The sequence below is a fragment of the Diorhabda sublineata genome, chromosome 5 (genome assembly GCF_026230105.1).
Source record: "Diorhabda sublineata isolate icDioSubl1.1 chromosome 5, icDioSubl1.1, whole genome shotgun sequence".
NCBI lineage: Eukaryota > Metazoa > Arthropoda > Insecta > Coleoptera > Chrysomelidae > Diorhabda > Diorhabda sublineata.
The window spans coordinates 11,709,304-11,735,004 of NC_079478.1; the positions used below are offsets into that span (position 1 = coordinate 11,709,304).

At 30.3% G+C, this 25,701-nt stretch overlaps 5 protein-coding genes across 6 annotated transcripts in view; 3 read left to right on the forward strand and 2 right to left on the reverse strand.

Annotated features, from left to right (window-relative positions):
- LOC130443701 (putative inorganic phosphate cotransporter) lies at nucleotides 1–6,888 on the forward strand. Its single transcript, XM_056778454.1, has 8 exons — nucleotides 1–292; nucleotides 348–544; nucleotides 985–1,221; nucleotides 2,412–2,499; nucleotides 2,867–3,243; nucleotides 3,295–3,427; nucleotides 4,549–4,790; nucleotides 6,299–6,888. The coding sequence occupies exons 1-8, from the start codon at nucleotides 193–195 to the stop codon at nucleotides 6,434–6,436; spliced, it is 1,512 nt and encodes a 503-aa protein (XP_056634432.1). The 5' UTR covers nucleotides 1–192; the 3' UTR covers nucleotides 6,437–6,888.
- Nucleotides 6,785–10,424, reverse strand: LOC130443704 (acyl carrier protein, mitochondrial). 2 transcript variants are annotated; one of them, XM_056778457.1, is made up of 3 exons: nucleotides 10,171–10,424; nucleotides 9,679–9,795; nucleotides 6,785–7,204 (listed from the first exon to the last, which is right to left on the reverse strand). In XM_056778457.1, the coding sequence occupies exons 1-3, from the start codon at nucleotides 10,330–10,332 to the stop codon at nucleotides 7,025–7,027; spliced, it is 459 nt and encodes a 152-aa protein (XP_056634435.1). In that variant the 5' UTR covers nucleotides 10,333–10,424; the 3' UTR covers nucleotides 6,785–7,024. The 2 variants fall into 2 exon arrangements, with proteins under 2 accessions (XP_056634435.1, XP_056634436.1); XM_056778458.1 differs by lacking the exon at nucleotides 9,679–9,795 and adding an exon at nucleotides 9,824–9,931 and having other exon boundaries at nucleotides 6,798–7,204.
- Nucleotides 10,419–25,701, forward strand: part of LOC130443702 (replication factor C subunit 5) — a 19,617-nt gene continuing 4,334 nt past the window's right edge. Inside the window, exons 1-4 of the mRNA XM_056778455.1 lie at nucleotides 10,419–10,782; nucleotides 10,865–10,929; nucleotides 11,026–11,153; nucleotides 11,211–11,373. Coding sequence (XP_056634433.1) covers nucleotides 10,745–10,782; nucleotides 10,865–10,929; nucleotides 11,026–11,153; nucleotides 11,211–11,373 — 394 coding nt within the window. The 5' untranslated portion in view covers nucleotides 10,419–10,744. The remainder of the gene's footprint in view (nucleotides 10,783–10,864; nucleotides 10,930–11,025; nucleotides 11,154–11,210; nucleotides 11,374–25,701) is intronic.
- Nucleotides 13,870–17,017, reverse strand: LOC130443705 (neurophysin 1-like). The gene is made up of 3 exons (XM_056778459.1): nucleotides 16,705–17,017; nucleotides 16,440–16,647; nucleotides 13,870–14,036 (listed from the first exon to the last, which is right to left on the reverse strand). Exons 1-3 carry the CDS (start codon nucleotides 16,834–16,836, stop codon nucleotides 13,924–13,926), a joined length of 453 nt encoding a protein of 150 aa, XP_056634437.1. The 5' UTR covers nucleotides 16,837–17,017; the 3' UTR covers nucleotides 13,870–13,923.
- LOC130443703 (ras-related protein Rab-28-like) lies at nucleotides 16,975–25,560 on the forward strand. The gene is made up of 5 exons (XM_056778456.1): nucleotides 16,975–17,129; nucleotides 19,969–20,154; nucleotides 23,331–23,451; nucleotides 23,512–23,615; nucleotides 24,387–25,560. Exons 1-5 carry the CDS (start codon nucleotides 17,055–17,057, stop codon nucleotides 24,570–24,572), a joined length of 672 nt encoding a protein of 223 aa, XP_056634434.1. The 5' UTR covers nucleotides 16,975–17,054; the 3' UTR covers nucleotides 24,573–25,560.

Below are 25,701 nucleotides of genomic sequence, written 5' to 3' on the forward strand. Positions count from 1 at the left end.
GGATACATAACGAATTCTAATAGTGACACCTGACACTGACACCCACTATCTTGGTTAATTTTTTGGTTCCTTTGTTGATTATAATTTTATAATTATTATAAATGAAAACAAAGGCTTGAATTTCAATATTATATCGTCTAAGAATAGTTATGAATCACTGTTGAATAGGGTATCAATTTATATGATAAATAAATGTATGCACCAATGTCAAATTCTGAAAATCATGATGAAAGTGAAACGGAAAGTATCTATGAGGATGAAGATGAAACAACTAGGATTCTTCCTCCAGAAGGTAACATTTATTAGTGAATGTTAAAAAAATGTTTAACTCCCTTTTTTGTTTTTAGTTGAAGACACCACACACTTTTTTAAATCAAGACATATTTTGGGTATACTAGGTTTTTTGGGATTTGCTAATGTGTATGCTATGAGGGTTAATTTATCCGTTGCTATTGTAGCAATGATTAACACCACTCAACCAATTAGTAACAATAGTTACGATCATTGTCCAATCACAAATAATTCTATTGACCCAACACCAGTGGTAAGTAATTCTCTTGCAAATACTTTAATATTTTTTTAGTATGTACATAAGAATTACTTTTCCTCAAACCCTATTTTTATTGCTGAGTTTGCTGTAAAATACATTTTTCACACACGTCGACTTTTTAACTACTCCTCATAAATACACTTGTCTCTGCATCTTGTTTCTCCTACACTAAGAACTAAGTTCAATTCCACATAAAAAAGCTATAAATGCAAGATTTAATTTTTTCAGTGTACACTGTTTCTCGATAATAAATCATCTCACATAACTAAAAATAAACATTGAAAGTATGGAGTTCTGCAAAAGCTTGCTGTAGAGAAAACATTACCTGTAAATTTTTGACTTATTCCCACTCTTATTTAGATTGCTTCACATTTGATATTACAGCAAGATCTGGTGCAAGCTTATTAAATAATTGTCTTATTGTTTTGATGTAGAGACCGAATGAATTTGATTGGGATGAGAAGACTCAGAGTATAGTATTGGGATCATTTTTTTATGGTTATGTCTTAACACAAATTCCAGGAGGAAGATTAGCAGAAATTTTTGGAAGTAAACGGGTATATGGAATTGGTGTGCTAATTACTTCAATTTTCACTTTGCTCAGTCCCATAGCAGCAAGAACAAATTTCACATTGTTCATAATTGTGAGGGTATTAGAAGGAATGGGCGAGGTAAGAGTTATTTTTTATCATTTAATTCCATCTGCAATATCTCACTGGTTTAAGTTAAGCTATAAAAAAGTTCCATTTCATGTCAAGTAATAACAACTTGATCTTTTCTATTTAGATATTAAATTATCAAAGGATTATGCTATTTATTGTAGATTGAATTTTACAAATTGATTGTGTTCCGTTATAAAAATAAAAATTTACTGTTGATAATATTTGTTTAGTATAAACTCAATTATATAGTTATTTTGTTTTATTATGATTATCATAATACGAACACTTGGAACTGGAACTTATATGAAATATTGTTAAAAAGTGGAGTAATGATTTTAATAAAAAAATTATTTCTGAATCTGAACAGCATCAGAAATTTCTTTCTTCGCATATAATTATGGATAAAGTAAATATTTGAAAAATGTTGTAATTAGTAGAGGAAGAGAATCTTAAAATCAATTTTTGCTGCTAGATTAAAATTAGGATGAATTTTGGAAGTAACTATTGAACCACAATAAATAGAAAAGATATTTAATAAAAAATGAATAGGCCAATATGAATGTTACAATTTTTTATGTGACTATTCTAGTTTACTTGTGTGATGTTGAATTGTTAATTTCAAATTTTTTAGCAGCTACAAATCCTATTTCCCCAGACTGCAGACACTATATTTCGTTTAACTGTTTATTGATAAATAGAAACAGGTGTTTCTCAGTTATCATCATGAGCTTTACAAATTTGTATACAGTTAAGTGCCAATTCTGTAACCTTTATTTGTTGTTGATTTTGGTCTAACAGTTTTTGGTCTGTTTACCCAGTTTTTTTATTCCCTAACAATCTTTCTCATAAATTGAGTCAACGCAGTAGTCAAAATCTTTTTAATCCAAATAAATAAATTTTTGAAATAAAATCACATACAATGCATGTTCCTTCAAAATGAAAGAATTTGACAAAAAACAATACTCATGATTTTGTGAGAACAATAAATCATATTGAATAATTCTTTGTTATATTTAAAAATGTATGTGTTCTCAATTTTTTTCAACAGTAGTGAATATGTTCTAAATTTATATTGTTATATTGATTCATACAATTTTAGCTAGTTGAAAAATTGATAAAAGTCCATAGTGACAACAACATCTTCTATAATAGTGGTATACTAGTTCATATAAATAATGAGTTTTGTGTATTATTTTCAGGGTGTAACTTTTCCATCAATGCATGCTATGCTAGCTAGATGGATTCCACCTTTAGAAAGAAGTAAATTTGGGGCATATGTATATGCAGGTTAGTTTGGACTACTTTAAGAGAATGTAAAAATCATATGGTTCGGTGAACATTATCTATAGGTGAATGCTTAGTATTTTTCTAATTGCTACAGAGGATAGTCAAAAAATTATATAAATAAAATGAGATGAATTCTGTAGAGCACATTCCAATTATATGAAAAGGGACACTGAATATGTTATTTATCAATGATTCATGTTAAAGTTAACACAATATGTGAATTTTTTCATGTAAAATGAATATTAATTAACAAGAAAAGGTAAGGTATGGTAATTATTTGAGTATTAACAATTTTTGCCTCGACATGTATCTCTCTTTTTCATATCCTGTATTTCAACCAGAGTTAAAATTGATTGTTCAATTATAGGTAGCAATTTTGGGACAATCCTTTCACTACCACTGTCTGGATGGCTGTGTTCGTTAGAGCTGGATAATGGGTGGCCTTTAAGTTTTTATATATTTGGAGTATTGGGTATAATTTGGTACATATTTTGGGTATTCTTAGTTTATGATACACCAGCGGCTCATCCTAGAATTGACCCTCAAGAAAAAGCGTTTATTTTAGCTAGTATAGATCCACAAGATGATCATGATAAATCTTCAATACCATGGAAACAAATGCTTACATGTTTACCATTATGGGCAATTTTAGTAACCCAGTGTGGACAATCTTGGGCATTTTACACCCAATTGACAGAATTACCTACTTACATGGCACAAATTTTACATTTTGACATTCAGGCTGTAAGTATGTTTATTTATCGTTCTATAGATTTGTATTGTAATTTTTTTTAGGATGCATTGCTGTCAGCCGTTCCTTACCTTACAAGTTGGTGGTGCGGCATCATTGTTAGTATATTCGCAGACTGGCTACTTAGCAAGGGCTATTTATCCCTTGCAACATCATATAAACTTTTTAATTCCGTAGGTAAGAATAGTCGATTCAAAAGAAAAATGTGTGATTTTAAATTTTTAAAATAATAATGAAATTTATTAGGTTCTAAAGCTAAATTTTATCACATATGATATTTGTACAAAAAATTATGTTACTAATTTTAGTTTTATTTCAAATAGAAGGGGAGAGTGGGATTTTTTTATGAAAAAGAAACACACAAATCCAGTTCTCCTGAAATGGTTTTTACAAACATTGTCTGTCACAAAGAGCTTTTTTTTTTAATTAACATAACATTTTAGTCAAATGGTAATATGTAATGATAAATTTAATAGAAAGAAAAACAGAAGAATAGACATGTTCCTCATATTTATCTATTTGAAATCAGCCTTTGATATGATTATTAGAAAGGAAATAAGGTCAATATTAGAGGAAAAGAAAATACCTAGTGGGTATAAGAAGCATAAAGAGAATAGTGATTAAAAAAGACTAGAAAGTGCATGGGAAGTATAAGAGGAGTTTATTAAAGATGAAGGAATAGAGCAGCAAAAATGAGTAGCCTGTTAAATCTATCCAAGATTAAAATTCAAAAGCCAATGAATTTATGGTCCTTATGGATGGAAAAAATGAAAATGGGAATCAATATAAATAGAATCAACCATGATATTAATCAACAAAAAATGCCAATTACAATAAAGAATAATATATAAGAAAATACCTTTTGAAAGAGTAGTGGCATATGAATATCTTTGATTTATACTGATCCAAGATAGAAATTTACTACAGAGTAGAAATTTAGAGGAACCAAACAAAAAGAAACGCAATGGAGGCTGCAAAAACCCATCAAAAAACGAAGAAGATTCATAAAGAATAAAGGAATTGAGGACAAAATGATGAAAAAATTAGAGGAATTGAGATGGCAAAAAGACAATGGAAAAAATTTATCCAAGGGGACTAGAACTGATACCCGAAGAAAATTAAAAAAGAGTAAATTGAACAAAATCAGTTAATAGGTGTTACCTTTTTTAAAAATATAATATAACATTGAAGTATACAATTTTAACACTGAACCGGTATTTATATACATATTTTCACATTTCCATCATGCAGTTATTAATATTTATTTTTAAATAAAAATTTTCATAATTTCTTTTCAGCATCCATCATACCCTCATTAGGTCTCCTAGGGGTAGCGTATGTGGGATGTGATAAAGTAGCAGTTCAGTTGTTATTGGCCATCACTGGAGCCTTCGGTGGTGCTGTATATGCTGGCAATTCTATGAACCATATTGCTTTAAGTCCAAAATATGCGGGAACCATGTATGGGATTACAAATGCTGCTGCTAACATGTGTGGTTTTTTGGCTCCTTATGTAATTGGGCTTATCATCGAAGGAAGAGTAAGTAAATTACTATGTAGTATGGAGAACATTGAGTAATTCATTAGGAAGATTGAGGTTTTTCATTGACATTTTTCAAACTGTCACTTTTTGCCCACTTTTATTATTTCCAGCTATACAGGATGTCCCAAGACTACTTAAATGACTTTTGAAAGGGAAAGTCCTACATCATTGAATTCTGTATGAAAAATACGGGCAATTTTGAATAAGGTTTTATGTTAACCTCTATGAGAAAATAAAGAAACATCTCTTAAAATGCCAGGTATAACCACAAAAAACAAGTTCATAGTTTTATTTCAATTTCACATCGGTAGTAGACGGTGGAATCTATTAACAATATTTTTCATATGCCCCCTTGAATAGAAATTCACCAATGCCAGATCTGGGGATCCAAGTGGCCATGTACCTCCCCTTTCTATCCACCTATTTTCTATTTAGGTAATAATTTTTAACAGCTAAGTAAAATTATGCCGGAGCGCCATCAAACTGCAATCTCATTCTAGAAACACTGGATTAACTTATTTTTTTGGATTATCAATTACTGATCCCAACACCAAAAACTCATTATCTTAATTGGTGGTAATTCACTATTTTAAACTTCATCTATCTACAGTAGCATTAAACTTCTACTCAAACTTTTCATTCCCTAAAAAAATTGGAACATTTCAACAGCAAAACCTTATTCAAAAATGTCCTGATATTTCATGTAGAATACAAAAATGTGGTCAAATAGTGTTGCATTTAAAAATGTTGAAAAATGTCACTATTTGCCCAGCAGAGGCCATATATATACTGGTGACTCACTCGATATAGTTTGTCAAGGTTTTTTGAAATGTGTTAATAAATAATTGTTGAAAGTGTCTAAAAAAGTCCAACCATCTGAAATTTTTATCAAAAACTAATCTCTGTGAGATAGGTATAACAAACATGATGGATATTTCTAGCTGATGGATGGAACTTGCTTGATGCGACATTTAACTTTGAAACAAATATGTTCATTTGACATGTGATCAAACAGAAGTTATCAATACTGAACACACTGTTTACACTACCACTACACCAACACTCACAAGCGTTTCGATAACCAAGTTATCGTCTTCAGAGACTGAAAGTAAACTGTTTACCTTCAGTTTTTGAAGATGATAACTTTGATTATCGAAACGTGCGTCAGACAGTGTAAGTCTGAATGGTAGTGTAAACAGTGTGTTCAGTATGAATATCACCAACGATTCTAGAAATTCCAACTTTGATGTTATGAATGTTGTAAATAAATATATTTTTTTTTGTTTTATGTCTTCGGCATAATAAAATACATTAAAATCCTTAGTGTATGTAGAGATAATATTGCATTGAAATTTAATCCACTTATTACGACAAATATGTAGGGATTATATATTATATTACTTGTGTCAATGGACGGGAGGTTGCTAGTCGGATTTGAAAATGAACAAAATTTTGTTACATATATATTTTAAGTTATTAATAATTTATATTTTTTTAAATTCAAGCAAACTTTGAACCAGTGGCGAATGGTATTCTATTTGGCAGCTGGCATCAATATGGGAGCAAATCTCTTCTATATAATGTTCGCTAGTGCTCGTGAACGGTCATGGTCTCGAACACGAAGACTGAGCAACATAAACTAATCAGCACATAGACACTTTAATTAATTGAATAATTAACGACACTTAACAAACGTTAAGACAATAAGATGTTGAACTTAAAAAAACTTAGTCTTAATTTTGATGAATTTATTTATATTTGACAATACTTTAAATGGATAATTTAGATTTAATTTCTAGTATTGTTAATAGAGACCTAGTTTCCTAACAACCAGTTAATTTATTCATATTGTCAAGATTCATAGGAAACTGAAACCTTTATGATCATACAGTGTCTTTTTGTGATTGGTAATGGTTTAAATTTTATGAACTTGTAAGATATAATTTAGAGTATTATGTAAAATATAATTTTAAAGAATAAGATAAGTTAAGGCAAGCCATGTGTGATCAATATTTTTATTCCAATAGTTAATCAAACAATATTTATAATCCAAAGTTATATACTAGAAAATATAATTTATTTTCTCTACAACAAATAGTGGTTTTTTTTACATGCAGCACTCGCTAAAAGGAAATAATTTTAAAAAACACTACAAACAATAATTTACATTTATTTAATAAACTTAAAAGATAATGCTATATATGACAGATTACAGTAATTTAAATTACAAATTATTCATATATATCTTCTTTATCTCCAACATATCTCACAATATCTGCAGGTTTCAACAATTTTTCAGCATCAGCATCTGGAATTTCAAAACCGAATTCGTCCTCCATTGCCATTATAACTTCTACATGATCTAGTGAATCTAATCCTAAGTCATTGATGAAATGAGATTGTAGAGTCAACTAAAATTACAAATATATATGATTTTTCATATTAAAACATATATTTATATTAGACATAGACCTGATAAAATGAACTCAACACCTACAGTATTAAAAAATCTTTCACAAAACATAAAAATAGTCAAATACCTTTTTGAATTTCAAATAAGTTGTGTTATTTTTTTTTGACTTCTTATTTAATTGATAAATCTCATTTATTATTTTTTTGTACAAACAATATCAATGTAAAATCTCTAACCAACTTAATTCCATTCTACCAGCGTGAATTTCAATAAAACGCAATAAATTATAATAAATTTAACTGTTCCATTTGACTTCCACAATACTCTTTGACCCCCCTGTACTGTCATGTATTTTGGTTATTAGTATTGAAACCAATATCTAATGTTGGATTTATTATGAGTACAATGTACCACAAATGTAAAATAAACTATTTTTTTTTATTTTGTATCATAATTTCACAAAATTCCATTTTTTGGTATTGTCCTTGGAAAATAGTTTTTAATTTGTTTTTACATTAAAACAATAACATATCTTCTTTTGAATAAATAAATGTATGTAAATAAACTAAAGCAAGCCACAAACAAATATCTGTTTAAACATTCCCACTAAAATTTAGCAAAATGGAGTTGGGAGATCAGTGGAGCAATTAGGTTAATTATAAGTTTTTGGGATATTCTATTCAAACTTACAATGACAGATTATGATCAGGTTGATTAAATATTCTATACTACTACTACACCATAAATTATTTTCCAATAATGTACAATTCCTTCCAACAAAATACATATTATTGTTTACTCCCCACCTATTTTCCACTGCATTATCTCTGAAAAGATATCCATACACAATTTGATAGCAAATTTTTTTTGGAATTTTCAAGATACTTTCATTGGAAATACCTTGAAGTATTACACTACTTCAGAGAACTTATAATGCTTAATTTCTGTAGCCTTTCAAAAGTACAGTCTAAAATTAATCTCACAAAATCAGTACAAAGAACTAATTGAAATGTGACAACCGACATGGTCACTTCATGTTCCAAGACAGTAAAATGAAATTTACATTCACTCGAAAATAAGTAGAAATCTATTAAGTTAGAAGCGACATTAAACTATTCCACAACCTCATTAAATAAAGAGTTGCTCAATAAGTGTCACAATATAACCACAATAAAAACTAGAAGAAAATTACTTTGGGTACCTATATATTAATTAAATAGAAATTAAAGCTAAGCATGTTTCTTCTCAGAATCAATGCAAATTCCTGAACGTTTGCTATACAGTAAATTTTTTTGTATATCATAGCAATGAAAAATATCTAACCAAATTAATCCCAATGTACCTATATCAATTTCAAAAAAAAATTCTTTTTGTTTTACTTGATTCCTCTATTCATTGACCACCCTAATTAACAACAAATTCATTCATGGGGGAGGTGAATGCAAAATTAATAAAATTGAGAATCTTAAAATGGCAGCGTATTGAATTATCATATGTCACAAAGAATATAACTTGTAAATGTTAGGTCTGTTATCAAAATCGTTAGGAAATACATTTGAAAGCACATAAACATCTTATTTTACATAACCTAAACGAAAAAAATCATTTCGAGATAAATCTGGTGATCTGAGACTACTTGATCACAACATGTACAGAAATAATTCTATTATTAACACTATGTTCCACAGCACATTAATTGTGATCTAAGTTACAGTGTTGCTGAAGCTATAGTTTCGTTCATAAACAATAGGGTTGAAAAACATATTTTTTATTTTGAATACTTGTGAAATAGTTTCTAGATTGTTTACAAGTGAAGGACACATCTTTTGTATAAATTGTTTATAATTACAATATCTTCAGACAGTTTAAACTTAAATTATTCAGCAAAATCAAATGGGAGTCAACTGAACTCTGATAAAGTGGAGCATAAATCCAGTGGAACATTTATTATATATTATATATATATATATATATATATATATATATATATATATATATATATATATATATATATATATATATATATATATATATAATAGACAACTTAAATATCACTTTTTATAAATACATTCAATTTTCTAGAAAACTTATCAATATTAATAAATCTCGAACTCATGTGTAAATACAATAACTCTTAAAATTATTTAACAGTCTTACTCAAGTCATTTGAATGATTTGGATTGTTACATTTGCCTAATGTTTCGTCTATTTGAAAGCTAATTTTATGATAGGGACCAATTTATTTAGTTAAGTACATTTAGAAAATTAAACAGAGACTGTCTACCACAATAAAGTAACAGATCTAAATCACAAATATAATTGAATAATTTATAGTTTTAAACCCTGTATGTTAAAACATCTAATATTAATATAAACAACAGTGTAAATAAATGTAGTATTAATTTCCTTTGTAAATAAATTTTCATAAACTAAAATGAAACTACAAGGTTTGAAACATATGTCCTACTGTACCTTTTCAGGGTTAATTTTGTCATACAATTTTAACACTAACAGGACTCTATCTGAAATGAGTTGCAAAGTCAGCGGTGGCTTAGAACTGTAACTTCGTTCTTGTGGTCTAACAAATCTCTGAAATAGAAAAAATAAATGTAAATACCTTATCTGCAGTTACTTTATCATATGAAGCACACACTTTCAGCACCCTCTCTTTGATTTCGTCTTCAGTAGGTTTGACTTTTTTCATTTCTGGTGAGTAAAACCGAGTCTAATAATAAAAGAAAATTTAGTTATGGTGAGAACTATACTAATTTTAAACTATTTTAGCAGTCTAAAAGTTTTATTTAAAAAATTTTAACACAAATGAGATTAAAAAAACGGCCTAACAGATCAAAATGAGGTTATGTTATGTAATATATAATCATTATATTTTTACAATAAAAAATACAAATTAGCATTTTATATCGATATAAAATTATCAAATTTTATGGATATCAAAAATATTACCTGTACGGAGTTTATAGAACTTGATTTCATTTGTAGAGAATTTTGTAGTTTATCATTACATTTATTTGCCAACGTTATTGCTACCGGTCGTGTGGCGAAAGATCGTACACCTAAAGAGCTTCTTACAACTGTACGAAAAGTTTTAACGAATAATCCGGCCATACTTTTGTCTTGATGTTTTGCAAAATGTGTTTTCAATAAAATGGGAGCAACGAGTCAAACAACCTCTCCTGCAAAATATTCAACATGAAGTTAGTCAGCTAAAGTGATAGACAAGTGCTCTCAGCTACATAATTTAAAACATACTTTCTGTGTGTAAATGTGAAAGTCTTCGCAAAATCCTAATTTTTACTGATTAGTATACAGTATTGAAGAATATGAATAAATTTTTTCCTTTTATTGGTTTCAGTATTATGGATGAAAAGTTCACAATGTTTCCAATATGAAAAGAAGAAGATAGAATCTTAAAAATTCGTTGGATTACCCGCTTTTTAAATATTAAAAAAAAATATTTTGCTATTTATGCACTTACACTTAATTATTTTCTTAAAATATTTTAAATTCATAAATTACTATGGTACAAAAAGTACAGCAGAAAGTAAATTTGCCCTGGTTGGTATAAGTTGAAATATTTTTTAAATCAATGTTTCTGTTCTTCCTGAATTAACGATAACAAATTGTTTCATAATTGTAGGGTTGAAAAATATAGGCCAAGTACGCTCGATGATTTAGTTTCTCATGAAGATATTATTAAAACGGGTTAGTATATATTAATTTCCTAAAAAAAGTTTTTTAAAAGGATATTGTATTTTTGGATGAAAATATAATAATTATATATTTTTTATTTCTATGTAGTCAGCAAATTTATTAAAGAAGATCAAGTTCCCCATTTATTATTCTATGGACCTCCTGGTACTGGAAAAACAAGTACAATTTTAGCTTGTGCAAGATTATTATACACTCCAGCTCAAATGTCATCAACTGTGAGTACTACAATAGCATTTTCATCAAAAATGAATAATAATTTGTATATTCTATAGGTTCTAGAATTAAACGCATCAGATGATAGAGGTATAGGAATTGTAAGAGGACCAATCTTGACATTTGCTAGTACCAGGACAATTTTCAAGTCTGGTTTTAAATTAATTATATTAGATGAAGCCGATGCAATGACAATGGATGCACAGAATGCCTTGCGTAGAAGTAAGTAACAAAATGTGAATTTTTAAATATCCTTGCTAATGGTATTAAAATTAAGTCAGTAATAATAAAACTGAATCTAATTTTTTAACATTAAAAGAAGGAATGTTTGAATTTTTATACATATATAGATCTTAAAAAGATTTAAAAATTACAAGATGCTTTTTGACTGTATGTTGAATATCTATAAATTTCAAATTAATTAATTAATAAAAATTCTTATTTCATATTTAAGTAAGTTATATTACTCATATTATTAAACATAGAACTTATGATAATATTCTAGCAGATTTAACATATATTTTTCAACCTAGTTATATACTGAAATAGTCCTAAGATAGTATCGTATTGAGGGTATCACAATTTATAGCAACCAAAATAATAGTAATTCTGATAGTAATAAAAAATAAGTTCTCTTTATAAGTTAATATGCTTATAATTAATATCTCTCAATATAAAATGAGGTTTTGTTAATAACGAACACATAGAATACGCTTTTTGACTTGGATGCTGGATATCTATAAATTGGAATTAATAGTTTGATTAAATTTATATCAAGGAGAGATAAATGTGGGAGTTGCATTAAAAAATCAATTCTTACTCCATAGTTAGACAAGTTATATTACTTATTGTATTGAACATAGAGTTTTATTGATAGTATTCTATGATATTAATATTTCAATATATTCAACTTCTATTTTTAAACTGAACACATTGTTTACACTACAATGACACCAACACTTACAATTAAACTGTCAGGTTTTGATAACCAAGTTATCATATTCAGAGGCTGAAAACAGTTTACCTTCAGTCTCTAAAGACAGTTCATGGGGGGTGTTGAAAAAAGAAATTTTATTCCATACAAATTAAAAATGAAGAGTTACCACTGTAGAAACACTTACAGTTACACTGTCTGACATGCATTTTGATTACCAAGTTAACATCTTCAGAGACTGCAGGTAAACTGTTTTACTTTACGTTAGACAGTGTAATTGTGAGTGTTGGTTTAGTGGTAGTGTAAACAGTGTGTTCAGTATGAATATTACCAACGGTTCCAGAAATTCCAACTTAGTTCTATTTTTAAATCTAAAATAATTACATGGTAATTTGGAACTTTTAGATCGAGGACATTACAATCTATAGGAGCCAAAATAATAATAATTTTCTTTAATTTCTTATTTCTTAGACCACAACTGGTCAAAACGTGTAAATATTATCTGTGTTTAAAAAATTATAAAGAAAACTAATTTTAAAACAGAAGAGACCTAAAAACGAGATCAAGTAAGTTCAAAATAGTGTAATGACACCACGGTATGAAAATGAGACAAATTACACCAGAAAAACTCATGGACACAATTTACCTATTATGATATAATATATTACCATAACTTTATGAGTTCTTTAAATCCCTTTCACACACACAAAGTGTAGATGAGTTGTAAAGTGTTTTGTAATAAATTTTATGTTTGTAATTTTGTACTTTGTGTAGTTAAAAAATGTTTGGAATCACATAAATTATGTTTTCGAAGTATTTTAAACATTTGTAAAATAAATTCAGACTTTGACATCTTCATATTTCAGAATGAATCTGGTTGTTAAATTTGAAAGTGGCTCAACTTCATTCTAGATAAGAAAACGCTTATTATTCATTTAATAAGTGCCACTATTTGAATAGGAATTATTACATACTACACTTCAGTTGAAAAACTCATTATTATCATATGAGTATACATATTTTCAAATTCATTGAAACACAAACTCTTAAATACCTGGATTAGAATATAAATGGACTGACGATACTTAAATAAACAGCTCAAATAGTTGCCAAGTAGTGCATATATTAATAATCTTGATTTTTTCCAAAAAATATATCTAAATTTCTATCTATTTCTAAATACCCTTTATATTATAATATCTTAATAAAACTGCTCTCCAAGAGTCTCTTGGAGGCAGGAAAAATAGAGAAACATCAAATTTATGTAGAAATGTTTTAGTTTTTTAATTTATTTCAACATTAATGGAATTTAATGTGAAATTTATTTTATTTTACCATTGATTAACAGTACATACAGTATTTGTAAAACATAATTCCTAGCAGTACATTTTCATTCAATGTAGTTTTTGGCAAACAAATTATAATATACTATAAATACACAACACACCACTGTAATTGCTGGTTATTTATTTTAATTTTTTTTTTCGACATATATGAGTTACTTTTGATTTTTTTACTTCGTTTTGAAATATAAAAAACTCGTTTGAGTCGTTCTTTAGTCATTTACTCAATTGATTAAAAGTGATGCGTTCAAATCCATTTTTCTGATAACTTAACACGCAAATATGAATTATGTGTATCATTAGGCAAGTAAAAATTGTTTGTATTGAAATACCATCCTAGAAACGCGATTATTTTATTAGCTATAAGGTTTTCATGAGTGATTTTTGTATGAAGATAAAAGTGATAATCGAAACGCAAGTAAGTATAATTTTTTATTAACTTTAAGCTATTAGTGAAAGCGGTTTACAAACTTATGAACTCCATTGCCATATTGATTAATTTTCAGTTATCTCAATTGGGTAGGTGTTCAGGAAATTGTAGAAGTCTAAGTTTGCTATATTTTCCTGTTTATTTTCCATTGAACAATGTCGGTCTGTGATGCACGAATCTGAAATAGCATTAATTAACAAATTTTACATACAGGGTTAATAAAAAGTTGGAATACCAGATGCACCATTAAAAGTATTTAAATTCATCAATAATTTAATAATAAAACTAAATAAAATTAATTAATTCATGTTTGGGGGAGGAATATTGTTTGATTATAATATCCGATAATTACACATACGAGGATTGTTTGAAAAGTTTCCGAGCTCAATCTAAAAATGACAGCATAGATATATTAGAATATTGGGAGATTCTAACTAAAATTTTAGCACTTTCAGATATTTAGCTTCTGTTTGAAAATCATTGAGTACAACTACAAATTGTAGACAATAATTGGCTACACAATCCTAGATCCAGGAACAATAGACAGATTAGTAGATATGGATAAAGACAATAGAAGACTCGAAAATGGAAGTAAACATCAAATAATGCAAAAAATGAGAACATGTGTAAGATTTAATAATGACAAGATAAAGAATAGATAGAGTATCTACATTTGGATACCTGGAAATCATTTTCACGGAAAACGTAAACATTAATCGATGGAAGTGAAGCCTGGGTGATAAACAAAAAGACACAGAATAGAAACAACTAAAGAAAAAGCAGTGAAAACGAGGATGAATATGATAAGAAATGAGGTTATTATAGGAAAGCTCGAACAGGAACTAATAGGAAATAACAAAAAGGTGTCTTAAACTTCCTGAAACACAAAGAAGAGATCACCACAAAACCTAATAAGAATAGTGACAGAAGCAAGAATACATAAGAAAACATGGCTACAAGTAGAACAGGAAGGAGGAAGAAAGGGGAAAACTAAAATCCCAATACTTTGACGCTCGAAAGGGCGTAGAGAGTTCTGAAGAAGAAAAAAATCGTATGAGTGAGTCGTTACGAGGATTTTTCTGAAAATGGAAAAAATTAAGTATCGACCTGTCATTAAATATTTGTTTTTGGAAAGCAATTCGTCTACGCAGATGAAAGATGGAGACTCTGCGCCATCAATTAAAATTTTGGGCAAACATGGACTTATCAGTTGAGGACGAGCGTTCGGGACAGCCAAAAACTACGATAACCAGCGATACGAAGTCTGACTATTAAATAACGAGACTGGTTACGAATAAGGGGTGTGGCCAAATACAGCTTCACAGATGGCGCGTTAAGGGCAGGTGCGTTGTGCTGGTGCAAAATCGGGCCGTATTTTACGAACTCGTTCTCGCAGTGTTGCTAAAACTGACAAATACAGTCTGACCCTCTCGAACCTATTCACCCATCACGATACCGTTAATGTCAAAAAAAAAACGATGAACATTGCCTCGAATTTTGATTTGCTCTCTTGACCCTCATTAAAGCACTTACACCACATAAAAACACGCGCACGAGATGGAGAATTGTCCCCATAGGCCTCTTGCAACAATTTATAGCACTCAGACGGAGTTTTTCTTAATTTAACGAGAAATTTGAGATTGATACTTTGTTCCTGTTTTTCGCCACACAGGGTTTTTGGCACGAGAAAAAAAACACGTTCGCTTCAAACCGCTACCTTACAAATACTATGATAGTGACGGAAACGTGTTTTGGGACGGGCACAGACAAGCTATCTAGATATCCAACAAACTACTCTTTTTTTACCTCACCCATCTAGGGCGCCCTCGTTATTTTATAGCCAGACCTCGTATCAACGAATAAGTTCAACAAATGGTCTGGACGCGAAGATGTGCAGATAAAGGCAAATACGGTTGCAATGGCCGGAAAAGTGGTGACAACCGTTTATTGGGATAGTTATGGGATTGTGTTCATCGACTATCTTCAAAAAGATAATAATGTATCATTACTTGATAAAGTGAAGGAAGAAATTGCATGAAGAGAACGCATTTGAAGAAAAATGTGTCGACCACCCACCGTATCCACCAGATCTTGCGCCCAGCGATTTTCCATGTTTCCTAAGTTCAAAATTTATCGAATACGTAAACGCCTATTTTAAGGAGAAAGAAGGCAACTGTGTATATGAAAAAGTGTCCGTCGAAATGTGTTAAATAAGGGTGGCTCCACATTAGCATCGGTATAAATTTCTATTGTGTTATAATTACTACATTATTTTGTACAACGTGAAAAAATGAAATTCTCAATAATGAACTGCTTGAGTCAAAAATTATATCGAATTTGTAACTCTACATATTTCAATTCATCTACAATTGCTACATTTATACTATACCCTTTGTCTACCCTATCGCCATTTTGGAAGGTTATTTTTCGTATACAGCTGGACACTTTTATCACTCCATATGAAAAATAAAAATGATTATGGAAAATAATGTCTTGTTTCCTCGTTAGATTAGGTCGGAAATTTTCCAGACAATCCTCGTATAGTATTCTGTGTTCATTGTACAAGTATACTTATAAATACCTTGGTTACAACATATATTTTCCGTAGCACAGCGTCCTGTATTTTTTCGACAAAAACCTTTCCCCGCTATACAGGCTTCAGCTTCGTGGAACATGCCTTCTCGTTGACATCGTACAGTTTCGGGCGTACCCATTAAACATCCAAAAGGGCCACAACATATATTTGGACCGAAACATTGACCTGTATATCCAGGACCACATGAAATACACTATAAAAACCAATTAAATAATAACAGTTCTAATATTAGAAATTTATAGTTTGTTACCTTTTTAATATTTGATTCCATATATCCAGTAGTACCGCTTCTCTTGCCACCTCTGGGGCAATTCGTTATCAAACAACTGTCAACGTAACTATAAACAAATAAGAAAAATATAACAACGATATGTTTTACCATATTTGATTTCGATACGGCTGAAAGACGTTTGTGGTTTCAACAGCGAAATTTTCTATATATATATAGAAAACTGCAGACTCCTACTATTTCCAGCGAATATATTTATGTATTATCAAATCTACGTGTGTTTTCTTACAGAATTTCAATAAAGCACTTTAGCTTATCACCTTTGTAATGTTAATGATATTTATCCAATTCAGAACGCATAGTAAAGAGTAATGTCTGAATCAGAAGAAGATATATCAGAAAAGAATGTTAAAGTCGTCGTGCTGGGTGATCCGAATGTAGGAAAAGTGAGTATAAACTAGTTAATTACTTTTGTTTTATATTTATTGGGGTTTAATTATTCTAAAACTCTTAAATTCTTATGACACGTACTTCAAGAATTTACTGGTACAATCATTCAGTATAAAAACACTGATATATAAAAAAATTCTTGTTGTAACATAAGCCTGATTATCATACTACATTAGAATGAGCCTATGTTACGAGTAATACGAAAATGGCCAGAAAAAACAGTAACATATTTGATTTTTTCCTTTTATGGGTTACCATATCTTTCTTGCTTCAAAAACCAGCAGTAATTATCCATCATGGCTAGATCCCATCACACTTATCGCCGAAATCACATTGTTTTTATATCTTGGTGGAAATTCCGCCCACTCGTCACCAATAGCTCCCAACAAAATTATGAATGGAAATGGAGAAAATGAATTTTTAATGACCATCGGCGACGATTCATAAGAAGCTAAATTATAATAAGTTGTTGTTAGTTTGTATCAATATTCCATCCAAAAATTCCCTCACGACACTTAGAAATTTCTTCCAAGCTCTAAGTATTTACGTGGTAAAATTAATATCGCTCAGCAACTTTTTAATTTGTGATCCAATAAAAGTATCCTTCTTCAACTTGGCTTTACTTAATTGGAAGAAGACTTGTCTTAGGTATTTATATCCTTCACATTCTTCATTCATATCTTTTACAAATTTTTTCATTAGTCGAAGATAAATGTGAAGTGGAGGCAAAAGGACTTTTATTAAGGCTATAGCTTACTTTGGCTCAAAATGTTGGTACTTCGTTTGATAACAATTATTAAACCTCTAGACATTTGAAATTTCCACCGATCCGCAATCAGTTGATAAGTAATCTATCTAATCCAGGTTAATAGTATCCGAAATGTCTTATAGTTCTTGCTTTCTCTGTCTTGAAGAACTAGTACATTTGAAATACGGTGGTTCAAAAGCTAGTTATTTGGAAAAGATTTTAAATCATTTATGTTCATCAAGGATAGATAAATGCAGAAAGATACATACATGACTTAACTCATTGAAAATTTAACACAAGTAGTAAAAGTATATAAACTTGAAGATTAGTATTTTTTTGTGATGTAGTCCAAATAGTACTTAACAATAAAACGATATTATGACGAATATGAGCGAGACAAATAAAGATCGGGGAATCTCTAATTCTTATACAAACTTTCTTAGAGATCACGATACACATATATACGGTATGCTTATGCGCAGGCACACGCAATCTCTCACAATGTGACGTCACGCTGGAATCGAAATGTGAAGTATAATATATGCTGTATACCTGTTCAATCTTTAAAAAGAAATTAAAAGCAGATATGTCAACTCAACAATAGTCTTGAACACTGGTTAAGCCGAAAAGTACAAAAAATATCACAAATACACAAGAACAAGGAAAATACGTACAACTCTAACGTAATCGAATATGGAACGGTATGTTTCAAAATTACGAGGTCTGGCTATGAAGTAACGAGACTGCGTGCCTACAGGGCGCCCTAGACAAGTGGGGTAAAAAAGAGTAGTGCGTTGGGTATCTAGATAACTTATGTGTGCACGTCCTAAAACATGTTTCGGTCACCATTATAGAATTTGTGTATTAGTGATTTGAAACGAACGTACCGAAAACCATGTGTGACGAAATACAGGAGCAACGTATCAATCTCAGACTTCCCGTTAAATTGTAAAAAACTATATCTGTGTGCTATAAATTGTTGCAAGAGGCCTATGGGGACAATTCTCCATCTCATTCGTGTATTTTTGAGTGGTATAAGCGTTTTAGTGAGGGCCGAGAGAGCACTGAAGATTACCAGTGCCCAGGTCGCCGTGTGGCCGGTTCAACTCCGGAAATAATTACCTAAATCAATCTAATTGTGCGTTCAGATCGTCGAATAAGCATCCGGATAATTGCCGAGGCTGTAAACGCCGATAAAGAAACGGTTAGAAAAATTTTAGTCGAGGAATTACACATGACAATAGTCTGTGCGAAGCTGGTGCTAAAAAATCTGACTAATGACCAAAAGCTCTTGTGTCAACGCATCTGCTCAGATTTCCTTATAAGGTTAGAGAGGTTAGATAAAGATCTGCTTTGAAAGGGAGGCAATTTGTGTCGATGGAAGCGGTAAAGCAAAAAACGGCAGAGCTCCTAAAGGCACTCACCAAAGAAGACTTCCAGCACTGCTTCGATCAATGGAAAAAACGTATGGAAAGGTGTGTGGTGAGGGGAGGGGAGTATATTGAAGGGGAGCATTCGAATAATAGAATCGAATAATTTTTATAATAACCAGGCTCGTTATTTAATAGCCAGACCTCGTATTTCAAAAATGAACACAATAAAAAAAATATTTCCAATATATTTTATTTGATTGAAAAGTAAAGGTTAGAAATTGAATCACAGAAATATTTTTGATTGATTTTTGTTCAAATATTATTGCGATAACTTTTTCACTTAAAAGTTCATGACGCACATTTCGCTCCGCATTTAATCCGTTCCATGTGAACATAATGAGCCAGACAATTGCGTAATGAGAGATGCGTTAAAATACTGATTGGTTCTCTCCGTTCCGCAACTCTGATTGAGCCTTAATACTGGTAGTTATGTTTTGTATTATCTATTTTAGGTTCAGGAAAAAATATTCAAAATTCATAAAACTCATAAAACTGATTAAGTATGAAAAACCAATTTTAAGTTATTTTTCTGGTTTCAAATGCACCTATCCTAAAATTTGAAATGGTCTAATCCCTTGTCACTAAAAATTTCATACCTCATGACATTATAACATTTTCTTTAATCAGAAAAGTATTTGGAAAATGTTGTTTTAGACGAGCATTGTTAGAAGATTTTGTTATGATGAATTTACTAGATACTACGTTCAAACCATGGGTGCAGATTTTTATATCAAACGAATGGATTTGTCTAAAAAGAAAGAAATCTCAGTGCGAGTTTCAGACATCGGCGGGATTCAGTTGAACGAAAAAATGCTAAAGAATTATTTATTCAATTCCAATGTAAGTATGTATCGTGCTTAACTCAGAATTAAAAAATTACAAGTAGCAGACAAAATCTCAACGAAGTTTTAAGTCCATTTTCTCTGAAACCCTTTGACCAAATTTAACAATTTTATTATCGTTTAAGCTCCAACGAAATTCGAATTGCAAATGAACTTTCTACCAAATGCTATCTGGTTGAATACCAAAATATTAGGATTAGAATAAGTTTGGACTTGAATTTCGTTGTTGTTAGATCGCGTATATGCACGTATATAGAGTGCAAATTTTTTGTTCATATTTTATCACTGACCCTTTTGTTCCAATTTGTCACTATACTTCGAATATGAAGTGGTCAATATTGATGACAATTGAAGACTTAAAACCGTGCTAAGTACCAAAAATGTAATTTTGAGAATACGAGGTCTGGGGTACAAAACGACTAGGTCATTGGGTATCTAGATTTCTTGTCTATGCACCTTCCAAAACAAGTTTCCGTCACTATTATAGTATTTGTGCAGTAGTGGGATTTGAAACGAACGTGTTTTTTCTCGTGCCGAAAAACAGGAGCAGCGTATCAATTTCAAATTTCTCCTTAAATTGAATAAAACTCCGATTGAGTGCTATAAATTGTTACCAGAGGCCTATGGGGACAATTCTTTATCTCGTTCGCGTGTTTTTGAGTGCTGTAAGCCCTTTATTGAGGGCTGAGAGAGCAAATCAAAATTCGAGGCAATGTTGATCGTTTTTTTTTGACATTAACGGTATCGTGATGAGTGAATGGGTTTCAGAGGGTCGGACTGTCAACCAGAGTTACTATTTGTCAGTTTTGGTAACACTGCGAGAACGTAAAAAACGCACCTGCCCATAACGCGCTATCTGTGAGCAATTTTTGGCATTCCAGTGCTCGAATACCCGCCACGCTCACCACATTTGACACCGTGCGACTTTTTGTGTTTCCGAAATTAAAAACTTGATTTGAGTCGATGGAAGCGGTAAAACAAAAAAAGGGAGAGCTCTTAGAGGCACTCACCAAAGAAGACTTCCAGCACCGCTTCTATCAATGGAAAAAATTTATGGAAAGGTGTGTGGTGAGGGGAGGGGAGTATATTGAAGGGGAGCATTCGAATGTAGAATAATTTTTATAATAAAACCAACCAGTCTCGTTATTTAATAAACAAACCTCGTAAACGTAGTTTATTCATATACTTAAATATGTGACCTGATATTTTTGTTACTTTTCCACCTGATTTTAGTTTTTAATGTTTAACCTAATTTTTTGGCAATAAATTTTGTAATTTGAAATATTTTGTGACATTTCTGAAGAAACGTGCTAAGTACTAGCATGATTGCATGAAAACTGGGCTAAGTACCATTAGAGTAGGTAAATAAAAAAACCAAAAATTATGCTAAACTCTTCGCAAAAGCTCAAGAATATTAATACGTTCAAGCTGTGGCCCGACATGCCTTTGAAAACATTCACTGTTTTCCAAGCCTCCATTTTATTTAGAGTCTTCCTACTCTTAACTTGGCCCGGATTTTCTGCTGAAATCTGAATCCATTGGGCTGTGGAGATCTGAAGTTTTGTTGTACTTGATGTAGAAGTAGCTGCACTTTTGAAATAAAAAAATCCTCAGGTTGCATCAGACCAACGACAAAGGGATTATGTGTAGTGACAGTTGCAATAAAACTGACTAAATAAGGAACTTTGGATTTTTAAACCCTTTTTCGTCTTTCAATTTTGGGCGAAGCCCCGATCGCGACAATTATTCAAAATTAGTACATACAAGTGCAACACACCTCCATTCTGCACTTGCTCGTCGAAAAACTTGATCTAATAACGCTACGAAAATCAGTGTCGAAGGTGGAGCATTTTGCCGGTGTTTACATAATACGTCGATGGAGCAAACATATATTGATAAAATAATTAATTGAAAAGTTACAGATGGAAACTGTAGACATTGGACTTGAATTTAGATTTGTAGGCCTATAAATCATACTATATACTATATCTTCTTTTCCTCTCACTTTTAAAAATTTTAAACCTAGATGACCCTTATGTAAGCCTATATTAAAAAAAGTCATATACAAATTATGTGATACACAAATGTTTTTTTTTTATACTTGAGGTTACAATTGTTGCAGGTACAAGCTGTTTATGTTTCATGGGGTTTATGTAGTTTTCTATACCTGTTTAGACACTATTAGCAAAAGAAAACACACTTTTTTTTCACCTTACAGTTGTTATTAATATTATTTGATTCAATAAACGGATATTTCGATTTTAATTCGTCATCTAACAAACACCGTTGTTTCGGCGACATGGTAGATTCAAGACTAAATTGCTAAAGAACGATGCTGTGATATGGTGTTTCGCAGAAATACCACAGAAATCGTTGATGCTGTAGAATCATATTTTACTAGTACAACGAGGATAAATTATTGAAAAAATAACACATTTCAGACCTTTAAAATGTTTAAAATCAATGCAAATGTCAAAAAGTCTGTGCCGAACTAGTAAAAACAGTACGATTGGTAACCTTATTTTCCTTCTGATTCAGTCTGTGAATCAAGTTTTGTAAAAAAACTCTTTCAATTGATTTTTAACTCTACTAAAAATCTTTTATTCAGCTAATTCTATCTGGCTGACATCGTTTCCTTGAAAATTAATCTCTAAAGTACATTTTTAATCTGATTAAAACATTTTATTTTTATGCCAAAATTTTCATCAGCTATACTCTTTTCCAATTTTGCTTATAGCTTCTTGTTTTTCTATCTTAACAGCTACCAATTCTCCCTTACATGTTTTCAGTTTTCGTCTTCTGAAATTATATTGACGTCTATTTCCTCCAGTATCTTAGCAATTTGATTACGACATGCCTCTTGCATCTTTTCTCTTTTTTATCATAGTCACTCCTCACAAATCTCCTTTTCTATAAGTTCACATATTATAATTTCTTCTTTATTTTCCATCTGTGTCCCTACTCCAAAAGGTGTTGCTCCAATATTTTTCTGCTGCTGGTTATTCAAAACTCTCTGAACTCATCAGTGTATTTATACTAGTTTGAGGGTTCCTCTAAACCTAATTTTGTAAACAACAGTTTTAAATTTTTTTTTAGATGAGATAACTCGTTAAAAAAGAAACGAAATAGAAAATTAAAAAATATAATTTCCTACCTATTTGTTTTATGTTTCAGATTGTTATTATTGTATATGATATAACAAATGCCCAAAGCTTCGAAAGTACTTTAATGTGGTTGAATGAAGTAAAGAAAATTGTTGTTAATTCAAAACAAATAGCAATTTTCGGAAATAAATGTAATATACCACCATTATTAACTTTTCTCGATATACTATTTAGTTAATTATATGTTGTAGCTGATTTGGAACACAAACGAATTGTGAAATTAGACAAAATCCAGAGATTCGTTATAGAATTTGGAATTTTAAATTACTGCGTTTCTGCAAAGACAGGAGAAAATGTAAGTTTATTACATTACATTAAAACCTGGACACACAGTATATTTCTGCGCTTTAATAATAGGTTGAAACTCCATCATTTTTTATACATTCTCAAATCTGTCTAGATATAATCAGGTGATCAATATGTTCATTTCATGCCACTGCTATCTGATGTTGAAAAGCAACCAAAGTTTAGAATGATGTTTTAATTTTCATCAACTTCTATCGACAATATCCCATATATTTATTGGGGATAAATCCAGGGATGTTTATAAGAGATGAATTTGATTTTGGTCTAAGTTGTTATATGCGGCCAAACTCCCAACATATTATAGACATACTAGAAACGGAGCATGACAGTCTGTGATGTAGAAAAATGCTCCCATAAGAGTTTCGGAAGAAGGAGGAAACTGAAACAGTGTCATATAGAGTTAGATCTCTTTCAGAACATTGGTACCAGCTACATCTTCTCGTTTCCTTCCTGATGAGATTAGGTCAGCAGAAACTGACTAGTAATGAGGAGGATGGGAAAATTCAGTTTTAGTTTGAACTAGCAAACTGTTAGAGCAAAATCTAATCTATTTGAAATCAATACAATAACTGTAGTTATTTCAACTCTTGTACGCTATAGATAACGAGATAGTGGGCACAAAAAACTTGCAGTGATATCTAACCTCCAATTAATTATACTTAGCGATTAATCATTTTATTAACAATCCAAGCGAAAGTGGGCGGAATTAATATGAATAATGAATGAAGTTTTGATAAATATTGACTTTTTATGTTTTTAGGTTCATTCTTCATTGACGAATTTAATAGCTAAACATTTTGGGATACAATTGACAAGAATCGAAAGAGAGAAACAGGCTCCTATTGTACGAGCCGAATTGACATCACATGTAGAAAGATCTAGAGCCATTGACAACACCCGAAACAATCATTCTGATATGTCGTCAGCTACATGTTCTCTACAGTGATTTTGGTCTTCAAGATATTTTTTTATTCATATCTTTAAACTTGTAACTCACTCATATAGTGAGATTTTTGGATGCAGACAAAATTTCTACAAATTATACAGCATAAAAGCCGTACAATAATCAAAACATCACATATTATTAAAATATTTACTGCCAGTTATAAACCGTTTAAATACTTTTGCAATTTTGCATATTCTATAAGTAATTTATAACTTTTTGATACTAAAGTAATTTTTCATCATCTATTTAATTATTTTAAAGCCGAAAACTTTACTTAACTTAAATTTAAAATTTTAAACTCAAAAAAAAAGAATAAAATTAAATTGAATTTCACAATTAACTTTTTAATCAAGCTCTAATTTGTATTCTATGGTGTAGAATACCATAGGTGATCATATTTTTTTATTTCAAATCCGGGACGGGAACTTATAGTTAAGTTAGATAAATTAAATATGGTTTTTGTAATAAAAATTATACATAACAAATTCTGTTTAAGGATATAATAAAATTAGTATTTTTTTTAAATGAATCAAATTTTTTTAATCAGAATATTTTTCGCTACAAAGCATTGTATAAAATTCTGTACAATTTTCTTTATAATTAACCTTAATTGTTTTTTTATACAAGAATATTCTTTGTGTAACTCTTCATTGAATGTACATTTTCTTTTTTTAGAACCTATTTTTATAAAAAATAATCCACTATTTTATTTATGGAAAAAAATAATTGCATAACTTGCATTACAACAAAAACAAATAAAAATCATATAATGAATATTAACTTAACCTCAAACTGACAAAAATCTGACGGCTAAGGAGATCTTTCCATACTGTCAACTACCACGATTCCAGTCTCAAAAATTCATCACCCTCAAGCCCCAATCAAAAACCCCTAAAATCCCTACAATTACTAGGAATCCCCCTAAAAAATTCCATTATTTATAAAATTAGTAATTAAATATTTTCAAGTAAATGAAAAAATAAGAAAATATCATTAAACACATAATAAATTTTAAACAATTAATAAATTCATTTGGCAACTTTTTTTTACTTCTTTAAACATAAATTATCGAAAACTTCAAGTAACAAGTCATTTTCCTTGGATTTTGATTTTTTAAAATCATACATAT